The sequence below is a fragment of the Lontra canadensis genome, unplaced genomic scaffold (genome assembly GCF_010015895.1).
Source record: "Lontra canadensis isolate GAN:19392208 unplaced genomic scaffold, GSC_riverotter_1.0 scaffold7, whole genome shotgun sequence".
Taxonomy (NCBI): Eukaryota; Metazoa; Chordata; class Mammalia; order Carnivora; family Mustelidae; genus Lontra; species Lontra canadensis.
In genome coordinates this window covers 28,579,998-28,591,948 of record NW_022631001.1, presented here as the reverse complement: position 1 = coordinate 28,591,948, position 11,951 = coordinate 28,579,998, and the positions used below count along the sequence as shown (strand labels likewise).

The window sequence follows — 11,951 nt, the reverse complement described above, 5'->3', positions numbered from 1 at the left end:
GTGCTCAATTAATGCTGTTTGGTTTTGGATGGATGGGTTTGAGCAAAATGCGTATTTATCTAAGCACCAGTTTTTCTTTTCTTTTTCTTCTTTTATTTATTTATTTATTTTGCACCAGTTCTTCATCTTTAAAAAAATAACCTTAATACTGAGTGGGAAGTGGGGGTTGTGGGAAGTGATTGAAATAATAAATATAGAGTGTTTAGTATGCATTTGCATCTCAAAAGTCTTAGTTCCTTTCCCTGAAAATAGGAATGTGAAATTTCTACATTATTTCGAATGCCTGCAAATAAATAACCAACCAGACAAAAAAATACGACTATATGTAAGGGGCATGCTTGCCTTTTTAAAAGATTCTGCATCCTGGGAGGGAGATTTGTATGTTGTTTACATAACAAACAAGATTTATAATCTTTGTCACTTTCAACTGGGAGCCCTGGTTGCTGAGCAAGTACCAGTCAGAGTCAGTACTGGAAGCCTCCTTTAAGCTAGTTAGTGTATCCTTCTGCTATTGAGATCAGGTACCAAAAACTCAAGAACATAATCCATTTCATATCCCCATTCCTGAGAATGAAGAGCTCAGTAGATTTCCCAGTACACCATCCAACTCTTGATTACTTTTCACTTGTGGGAAGAGTTATGTTTTCATAAGAAATCTTCCTATATTCCTGCTCCAGCTAGGTGAGATAATGGAAAACTCATGTAACACAACATTTAAAAAATAATATCAATTCTTTATAGTGCTGTATCACAGACAATCCACCCTCGCTGGTACCCCACTTCAGTTTTTTTGCTAGATTATGCAGAACCTTCATCAGATAACATATTTTAAAGTAACACCATTGGCATAACATGCGAGCTAGGACCACTTTTGGTTATAGAGGAAAGTCCGCTCCTACTTTATCCTTTGTCTAAACTCTGGCTCTCTTCTGGAAGAGCATTCGGACAATGCCATGATGGATCTCTTTGGTCTTAATGCTATAGACAATAGGGTTGATAACAGGTGGGAAAAAGAGATAAGCATTGGCCATCATAGCATGAACCAAAGGGGAGACATGGAGTCCCAAGCGATGCACCATAGATAAACCAATCATAGGCACGTAGTAAGCAAGCACAGCACAGACATGTGATCCACATGTATTGAGTGCCTTCCTCAACCCCTCCCCAGTGGTGATACTCAGTACAGTGTGGAGTATCAGCCCATAGGAAACCACAATAAGTAGTGAATCCAGCCCAAAAGTGGAGGTAACAATGAAAAGCCCATAGATATTGTTGATAGAAACATCTCCACAAGGTAGATGGATAAGGTTGGGGTGGAGGCAATAGGAATGGAAGAGGACATTATGGCCACAGAAGGGCAAGTTCCTTAAAAGCATGGGCAAAGGGGCCATGAGAATAATACTTTTCAGCCACATGATAATTCCTGTGCCAAAGATACGGGGAAGGGTGAGGATGGTTGTGTAGCGCAGTGGGTTATAGATGGCCACAAATCGATCCACAGACATGGCCAGCAACACTGCTGACTCCAAAATGGAGAAAGAATGGATGAAGAACATCTGAAAAAGGCAGGCATCAAAAGTAATCTCAGTGATGCCAACAAGGAAGATGCCTAGCACGGTGGGAAGAGTAGATGCAGAGACACCAACCTCAGCCAGTGCCAGCATGGCAAGAAAGAGGTACATGGGCTGGTGCAGGGCAGGGTCTGTTCTGATGACATGAAGAATGGTGCCATTCCCAAGGAAGATGATAATGTACATCAGGCAGAAGGGGATGGATATCCAGATGTGCTCTGTCTCCAGCCCTGGGATGCCAACCAGAATGAACGTTGTAGGTAAGAACTCCAAAGAGCTATTGGAGTTCTTCATGTTGAAATCTCATCCCATGGGACCTTAAAAATTAGAAACAAGCTAGTAAGATCACATTATAATGGAGAAAGACTTCTGGACTCTGTGGAGGGGAAGAAGAAAACAAAGTTTAGAGATTCAGGTGGCCATAGGTCTCCTGCCAGAAATTGACAAGATGGACCATCAGGAAATGCCTAGGATTAAGGGGATTACAGTTTCCATCAGAGTAAAGTTTAAAGTTGATAGAAAATTATTCCTCTAAATTGTACTTCACTTTGGATCTGCCAAGGGAAAAGTGTCTGTCTTGTCTTGGTGTGCTTCTGCTTTGATCTCCAAAAGCTGCTGGGGAGAAAGGCATGTGTAGGCAATCTCAGTTTTAAGGTATGGACTAATGTCAGGAATAAGTGGACAAAGATGTTGATAAATATGGATGTAACACAAGCAGCACAGTACATGAAAACAAATATCTGTGGAATGAATGTAGACATGTGGAATAATTGAGGTCCAAAGCAAGGCTAACAAGTGGCAGTGAAGAGCCTGGAGCAAATGGTTGGAAAATAAACTAGAAAACAATGGGATATGAATTCACACTAGGTTTAGCTGTTCTGTGCTTTGAAAGGACTAGGAAGCAACTGAAAAGATGATGTGTAAAGGATAGAATGAGTTAAGAACCAAGGCTGAAGGATTTGCATGCAGACTTTAAAGTTCATGAGAATATTCTGTCACCATAATATACACAATCTCTCAACTTGCAGCTCTCCAGGACAACTTACCTGATCCATTGGACCTTCTTCCTGACTCAGACACACTTGTGATACACTGCAACAACAACACTGGGAACCTAAACAGACTTTCAAGGAAGATTCTCCTGGGCAGGGGAGGAAGGCACCAGAAAGGAGGAGAAAAACACTTCTCTGAAGTGGAGATATTTTAAGCTCAGCTCTATCTGGGATGGCACCAGGTATCACAGTAGAATTCTGGGCTGACAGGGCAGGAAGAACCTCTGGAGAGGTATTTTCAATTAATCATCCAAACACACATACAAACACACACACACACGCATGCTCCTGCTCACACACTTGCATATGCAATAATTTCCACACATGCTGAAATCTTGTCTTCATCTTCTGTGATGAGGATTCCTCACTCAGCCACTGCTGAGTTTTAGGGACCTCACTATTATACACTGGTTGTTATTTAGTTCTTCTCCACAGGCTAAGTCAAGAACTAACATGAGTAAAAATTAATATGTACATGGGTGACTTATTTTATTAAACTCATTGCATTAGCTTACAAAGGTGGTGGAGTTTACTACTACAAGCACAGTTATACAGTATTTTGTGGGACAAAGGGCACACAGACATAGCCAACTTCATACTGATCCCATTAAACAACTTGTCAGGGACAAGTTATTGACCTCAAGATATGACCACACATGTTGAAACGTCCCATGGCTGGGGACTTGGAGGACACTAACATTTACCAATAGCTATGGAGAGCTTCTTTTCTCCCTTCTCTGCCCAAAGCCCAACGTGTCTTTCTTAACCTTTACAGTGGACCGAAGTTGGTCTGCCTCTGGGTCCAGCAGCTGTTTCTCCTGCATGTGGCCTCATCGCACCCTTGATTCCACTGCTCCCTATTTCTAGTTTATGCCACCCTGATGACTTGATACTGGAAGAAACAAATCTTGAGGGAGACTTGCAGCTAGGGTCTATCCTCTCCTGTTATCAGCAGCCTTCTCTGGCTCTCCTTGTGCTTGCTCTCTCTCTCTCTCTGTTTATCCCTTGCTTCTTTGCATCTTTTTTGTCCTGGTCCTTCAAAATCTCCCCAGCCAAGCAAGGCTACTTCAAGAGCCTTCAAAGTCTCCTTTAAAATTATATTAAAAGGCAATAATTTCCCTCAGCTTCAGATTCATATGACAAGGACATTTCAAGTTTGAGGAGGAAAAAGGGGATTGTTTAATCCAAAGCCCAATGTAATACACAGTGGAACACCACAGGTTAGCAGAGAGAGAGGAGAGTACAGCACAGTAAATACTACATTCCTGGAAGTGGGCAGAAGTGGAACTGAATGCTGTGTGCAGGACAACTCTACCTACTTAAAAGTTAGGAAACTCCTTTATTTTTAAAGATAGAGGGGTTGATACATACCTCAGAATGGCTCTGAGCATTGAACGGGAACCTTTGGCAACCAGTGACTATCAGCATCCCTACACTTCCTGCCTCCTTTCTCAGTTATCCTCAGAAGGGATCAGTCAAATTCAAATTGCCCCCAAATTTCTACTAATAATGATCTTTCCTGTTGGAGAGGGACTGGTTCCCTGAGGAGGAGTGCCCAGATAATTTCATCACTCCTTCTCAGGGGCCCTTAGAGGAAACAGGCAATGGCAGAGTCAGTACCTATTTGAGATGAGCAAAAACATCTACTACAAGAATAAAATAATTAATATATGTAAATTGTGTATAAATGGGTCTGACTTATAAAAAGTGCATTATAGGGTTAGCTATTATTCTAACAATTATAGAACAATTTGTATCTTGGAGAAATAATTATTAATTTACTTACAAAGGTCATCAGCTGCCACTTTTATAAACATGTAGATAATGAGTAAGGAACAGGGCACAGAGGTGATGGTATTCATAAAATATCAAAGGTGTTTAATAAAAGGACATGATGAAATTCAAGGGGTTAAGCTCTTGTGAGAAAGGTTTCAGATTGGTTTGGGGGCAGGGGAGGGGAAGATTGATCAGAAAGATCTCCAGCATAAGATGACTACAGAGAGCTGGCAGAGTGAGCCTTTTCAGACCTGGGTTAAAGAGGATTTAAAATCGCTGAACCAAACATGAGTTTCGATTATTTGTGGATGGCTGTTTCATTGGCTAATTTTCTGACCCGCAAGGAAAAAAAAAAAAAAATCTTGGCTTCAAAATCCACCATGACCCATTTTTATAGGACTTTTAAAAGTTCTTAAAATAGACTTTTTGTGTTGCTGGTTTAACCAGAGAGAAGATAGTTTTGTGTGATTGGTGTGCAAATGCTTTAAATGATATGTGGGTAGATGAGATTCAGATATGTATGAAGTCGGCAGTGAGCTGACAGACTCGGAGAGAATGCAGGGACTGAGTGAGACATGGCCTTATCAAAGTCAAATAAATCTAGTGTAAGTAAGAAAATAAGGAATTGGAAGTTAAGTATCTGCAGTCAGAAAATAGGCTTGTAGAGGTCAGGAGATACCATGGAGTGAGCAACGTGGAATTGAATTAAACCCACCAACACTGAGGATGAGAAGCTAGATAGAATGTATTTATTAACTATTTTTCTCAAGTAAGGACACCCCACACCTTTCTCAGAAAGACACATTTCAGATCATTGCAACTAATGGAATGGGCAATATTTCCAATTTCCATGAGAAATATTTGCCCTCAAAATTTGTTTTCAGTTTTGTTGCAACTTTTATATAAAAATCTTACTGTGGTAAATATATTTTAGATGAGGCCCTGGGATGGGATTACGATTTTAAAAGTGAAGGCTATAATTTTCTACTAAAAACCCAGAAATTACATAATCTGTATCTCATATAAGGCTGAGAATGCTGGAGTGTCAGACAGTATACTTTTGGAACTCCGCACATCACATAAAGCTTTTTTTATACCAAATTGAAATGAGTGAAATCCTAATACTTTACAAATGCATTTGTGCCACGTGTAAGAATTTAATTTTATGTAAATTATGTGCATTTTAAAGATGATCATTTAATCATGTATTCTCTTACTTTAGCCAAAATTATCTATCATATATTTACTTATCTTTTTGTCTATCTATCTTTAGAGATACAAGCTTCTTTTAAAAAAATCCTTTTCATTTTCCTTGCTTTTGTTTTTTGAAAGCATTCTGTAATTTTGCTTTTGACAAAAATGAAAATGCCAGCAATGGGACAATGGTGAGATACCTGTTATCTTAAAAAGGAAATCAGGTCTTTTGGACATGATGAGGTTGGTTGGACCCACGGGGTTGGGGTGTGATAGATTAAAGCAAATGAACAAACCAACCAACCTAAAACAAAAGCAAAACCAAACTTATTTTCAAACTTTCTTCCTAATGTAATCGTATCTCACATACCATATCTAAAATAATACCATAGTTTTTTCTATATATGATTAATATTAAACCACACATGCATTTGCCAAGAGTCTCCCAAATGTTACTGGGAATGTTTAGTTAAACGCATGTGCTGGGACTGAGGATGGATTTTGCGTTGAGACCACTGATGTTTTACCAAGAAGTTAAAGGCTTTAGCGTCTGCCAGGAGCTTATCTTTTGACTTTAGAAAGAGAACCTGAAAAAGTAAGAGTGGGAGAAAAATGGTAGTCAATGCAGAAAACAGAGGGGAAAGAAAGAATAATAGGGATACAGTGTCATCAAATGGGATTCATACATACAGAAAATCACAAGGTCAAGGAAGTATTTGTTGACTTGTATTAATTCACTCAATGATTAATTTGTTCATCACCAAGCATTTATCAAATAGTATATTCCGAGTGAACAAAAAGACATCATCTTACCTTACTGAACTTAATATGTACTGGATGTAGAAAAATAAAACAGTACAAAACAGTATAAAGACAATTCTTGATTACAATTGTGATGTACGGTATGAGACAAACAACAAGAATTCGAGCAGGGGGACAGCTCCTCTCGTGAGAGGGAGAGAGACATTTGTAAATCCAGGTCCCTACAAGGAAAACACACCTCTCAGAATCTGCCCTTCCCATGTTTCCCTACTAATACTCTAGGAGCAAAGACTTCAACTTAGCACATCTTCTGGAATTTCACATTTCAAATTCTCAGGATGACTAAGGATATTTAGCATTAGCAAATTATGCTCTCTGCTTTCCACTTCATCATCTCAATGCCCATGTACAATAGATTTTCCCAATGAGGGCTTTGCAGGAAGAATTAGTTCTATTCTTCCCTCCATATTCCTCAAGAACAATACAGATTCCTGATTTACAAAATTATTCCTTCTGGGCTTATTCTCAATTTTAGGGCTTTGTTCTCAGTATCTAGTTTGCTTCTAATTGTTCTAATGTTTGAACAGTTTTTCAGTATATGTGTATATATATATATATATGTATATATATATATATATATACAGCTGTATACATATAGCTGTATATTTTTATAATGAAGGAAAATGTGGAATGCCTTATTCTTATTTTTTTAAAATAACACAGGTCAAGGAAGAATTCCGTTTGTTCTTCTCTTCACCATCACAGTCTCTTCCAAAAGAAGCTATTATTATTATCAATGTAGCATGTATTTTTGGATACATAAACTGATATTTATATGATTAAATTGTTTTATAAAAAGTGTTATCAAATATGTGAGTGTGTACCTTGCTATCTCTTGCTTAAACTTTGAATGCTTATCAATCCAAGTCTTTTTTATGCTGTGGAATACTCCATTTGTGGGCTGATATCAAGTCATTTAACTATTTACTTATTGATGGCCAGTCAGGGTTTTTTTATTATTACTATTATATTATTTCAAACATTGCTGAAGTGAAGATTCTTTTTTTTTTTAAGCTTTTATTTATTTGACAGAGAGATAGCCAGAGAGGGAATACAAACAGGGCAAGTGGGAGAGGGAGAAGAAGGGAGCCCGATGCGGGGCTCCATCACAGGACCCTGGGAACACAACCTGAACCGAAGGCAGATGTTTAACAACTGAGCCACCCAGGCACCCCTGAAGTGAAAATTCTTATTCAAGTCTCTGTGTTCATAAACAAACCTCAGAGTATAAATCTAGGGCAGTGCTAAGAACTGGAATTTCTGGATGAAAGAGTAGATGCATTTTTAAGCTGACACATGTAACAAAGGAGCTGACAAAATACTATACAATACAGATTTAGATTATGACCTCTTGTGTATGAAATATGAATTCTCAATACATTCATCAACATGCAGCCTTATCAAGCTTTCTGACTATGAGAAGGTGATGAGTGTCCTGTGCTTCCCTGGACCACTTTTGGTGATGAAAAGAACTGGCTCGTGGGTGACATCTCACTGGCCTTAACCCCATTATTGCTTTCTTGGAAGAAAGAGTTGGATTAACCCCTGGCGAATCTGCTTTGTCTTAACACTGTAGATGATGGGGTTGAGCACAGGAGGCACCAGAAGGTAGACATTGGCCAGGAGTAGATGGATCGCAGGGGCCGTGTGCTTCACGAAGCGGTGCACGAGAGCCACGCTGATCATGGGCACATAGTACACAAGCACAGCACAGATATGTGACACGCATGTGTTAAGGGCCTTCTGCCGCCCCTCCCCAGAGATAATGCCCAGGACGGTGTAGAGGATCAGCACGTAAGAGAGGACAATGAGCAGCGAGTCCAGCCCAAAAGTGGAAGTAACAATGCAAAGCCCCAGAATGCTGTTGGGACGTGTATTTCCGCAGGGCAGCTGGATTAGATCTGAGTGAAGGCAGTAGGAGTGGAAGAGTACATGTGACCACAGAAGGGCAGAGGTTTCAGGAGGAAGGGCAGAGGGAACATGAGCATCACACTCTTCAGTCCAAGTGTAGCACCAGCAGCAGCAATACGGGATCTGGTCAGAATGGTGGTATACCTCAGTGGCTTGTAGATGGCCACAAAGCAGTCCACAGACATGGCTAGCAGAACTCCAGACTCCATGATGGAAAATGAATGTATGGAGAACATCTGCAAAAGGCAGGCTTCAAAGCAGATCTCATTGGCACCAAAAAGGAAGATGCCCAACACAGTGGGCAGAGTAGACACTAAGACGCCAAGTTCTGAAAAGGCCAGCATAGCTAGGAAAAGGTACATCGGCTGGTGCAGAATGGTGTTTTTCCTGATCACTGCCAGGACCAGGCTATTGCCCACAAGTGCCACAAGATATATGGAGCAGAATGGGAAGATAAACCAAGGGTACAGGGCCTCCAGACCAGGGAGACCAGTTAGCAGGAAATATTTGGGGCTGAATTTACTGCTGTTGAACATTTTCCTATGGAGTCTGAGTATTTTGACCTGGGCGGGTGCCAGAGACACAACCTGGGGTGAGACACATGAAAGTTATTAGAAACTAAGAGAGCCTGCAATTTCCTCTGCCTCATATGATCTGCCAACTTAGGTCCCTCCTCTCATTCATTACCAGTTCCTTTTGGTCTTCGACGCGAAATGTGGAGTCATACTTGCAAATAAGCTTATCTCTAGAATAAGGGAATCTGGTAGAATATTTTATCACTCATATTTATAACTAATCTCCACTGTGGTTTCACTGTGTTTATCTGGTAGGAATTGAATGTTTTCCATGTTTCTACCAAGACATGGCGTTGTGTAGCTTTAAAAAGACATCATTGGAAAGACACTAACACAAAGAAAGCTATAATCTGTCAGACATTCCCTAAATTCCCTGTTAAAGAATGTTGAATTTTAAGTAATCACTGGGGACAGGGGTTAGAATAAAACTACTTCAAAGTTAGTAGAGAATTGCCCAAGAGATAAAGATTCTAAATGCCTATCTCTGCCACTCGGAGCGGCACTGAAGAATGCTCTCCACTGGAGACACAGACTTACGTAGTTTTACCGGATAAAACAGCTCTAAAATGGTCTCAGTTCTCCATGTTCTTTCTACAGCCTTCTGGACGATCATTTTGGCTTTTTACCCACACTGGGGTAGAGCACACAAAAAGTCAATGTTAGAAAGGTTAATGAAGAGAAATACTTTGCCTACTGGAATTCCTATTAATGGAAAGAAGTATTCTGCCCAATGGAGAATTGCTCTCCCATTGTCAATCCACACACAGCATGCTCAAACAATACTTACTGTGGTCTATGGGAATGATGGGCAGTAGTCCCAGAGTAGTCCCTTCAGACCAAGTTTTTGAAACTGCACATATAAAAACAAAAGCTTTTTATTAAAAGATTTTTCATATATATATACACACACACACACACATATCTATATTTGGTTGGTTGTGGGTGGAGTGTGGGAGTGAGGGGGAAAGAACTGGGGGAGAGGCAGAAGGAGAAAGAGAATCCCAAGCAGACTCCCTGAAGAGTGTGGAGCCTGACAAAGGGCTCGATCTCATGACCCGGAGATCATGACCTGAGCCAAAACCAAGAGTTGAAACCAAAAGTTAGACACTTAACTAACCCGGGCACCCCCAAAACAAGTCTTTTTATTCACGATGGTCCACTTCAATAGTGCTGATGGCTTCTGAAAGCCTGCCTGGAAAGGCAACCTATATAGGAAACTGATTTTAAAATGCATGGTGCCCCCTGGCACTTCAAAATGGTCTGGTGGAGAGGAAGTCAGTGGCATCTGAACGTCATCCATCAATTTAAAATAGTAAGAGGAATGGTGATTTTTGTTCCCCTGCACTGTTTAAGATAAAGGAAAACTCTTTACATCCCATGCATACATCCTTTTTGAATGGCACACTTCTTAATGGTGACAAAACTCCTGTGAAATCCACCTGCTTAACTTGACTTGTCTGCAAATCCTGACACACCTTAACTCCTCTTTTCCGTCCTGGTCATTCTTATGATTTTTGTTTTGTTTTTGTTGTTGTTTACTTTGTTTTTCTTTTCTGCCTTCCGTTTCTTAAGTACTTCAGCATATAGCTCAACTAAAAGTTGTATTTTAAAACAAATGCAGGGATGCCTGAATGGCTCAGTTGGTTAAGCCTCTGTCTTTGGCTCAGGTCATGATCCTAGGGTCCTGGGATCAAGTCCAGCATTGGGCTCCTTGTTCAGTGGGGAGCCTACTTCTCTCTCTGCCTCTGCCTGACACTCTGCCTGCTTGTGCTCCCTTTCACTCTCTCTGACAAATAAATAAATAAAAATCTTAAAACAAAAAACAAATACAACCTGCACTGTTCTTTGAGAGCATCTGCCTCAGATGTCAATCCTATGATGTCTTTCTCATTTGTGCATGTGGTTAACCACTTTCTGCAGTAGCACCTTCCCCTAATTTATCACTCTGTCCCCTGTGTTTCTGTTTAGTTTTTTGTGTGCCTTCTCCTAATTGTTCATAAGCTCTTCCAAAGAAGACATGGAGCCTATATTTTGAGCATGTCACCATGGCTTAATAAGGGAAGGGGTACAGGGAGGTAGGGAACAATAAAGAAGGTACATATTGATGTATGGTGATTTAGTCTAGGCAGGGAACTTAGGGCAGGAAGCCAGGGAAGAACTCTGTCTTCTATCAAATGAGAGCCTCATTGAAGACAGAAAAATCATGTAATATCCCTTTGCTTCACTGTGTAGGAATTTAAGTAATTAAAATTTAACTACTTAAAATCCATTATTGTAGGAAATCAGAGATCGATGCTGATGAAAGAGGTGTGTGCACTGAGAGGGAAATATTAGAAGAAGAGGTTAAAGCCTGACATTTGGTAGGGAAAAGGTAATTCTTACTTAGAATTTGGTAATTTTAACTTAAAATTTACAAGGAAAAAAACACATTGATTTAGTATGATGTATCAGGTACTGTGGAAGGGTGTCCTATGTTATCTTTGTATAGAGGTGATCTAACTTATCCTCAAAATACTCAAAACGACCCACTCAAATACATATTACAACTTTGGAGAATGAGGAATTGGCATTTTAAGTGACTTGCCAAATCACAGTGGTAAAACTGTAGTTAAAAAGGAGAGAAAGGAAGCTTGAACAAAAGAGATACAAGGAAGACTGTGTTAACAAATGGGATGGGAGAAGGGATGAGTCAGCTAGATGGGGAGGAAGGACCGTGAAAAGCACAGGTCATGGAGGAGCTGGGTTTAAGACTGACCAGGCCCATCTGTACCCCAATGTTTATAGCAGCAATGGCCACGGTCACCAAACTGTGGAAAGAACTAAGGTGCCCTTCAACGGACGAATGGATAAGGAAGATGTGGTCCATATACACTATGGAGTATTATGCCTCCATCAGAAAGGATGAATACCCAACTTTTGTAGCAACATGGACGGGACTGGAAGAGATTATGCTGAGTGAAATAAGTCAAGCAGAGAGAGTCAATTATCATATGATTTCACTTATTTGTGGAGCACAACAAATAGCATGGAGGACAAGGGAGATGGAGAGG

At 40.1% G+C, this 11,951-nt stretch overlaps 1 protein-coding gene and 1 pseudogene across 1 annotated transcript; both read right to left on the bottom strand.

Annotated features, from left to right (window-relative positions):
• Positions 1-911: 911 nt before the first annotated feature.
• LOC116865368 lies at positions 912-1,865 on the bottom strand (annotated as a pseudogene).
• A 6,059-nt stretch (positions 1,866-7,924) lies between these two features.
• On the bottom strand, positions 7,925-8,862 carry LOC116864891 (olfactory receptor 51I1-like). The gene is given in 2 exon segments (XM_032852704.1): positions 7,925-8,349; positions 8,352-8,862. Coding segments are annotated over 2 exon segments (936 nt in total).
• Between the last annotated feature and the right edge of the window lie 3,089 nt (positions 8,863-11,951).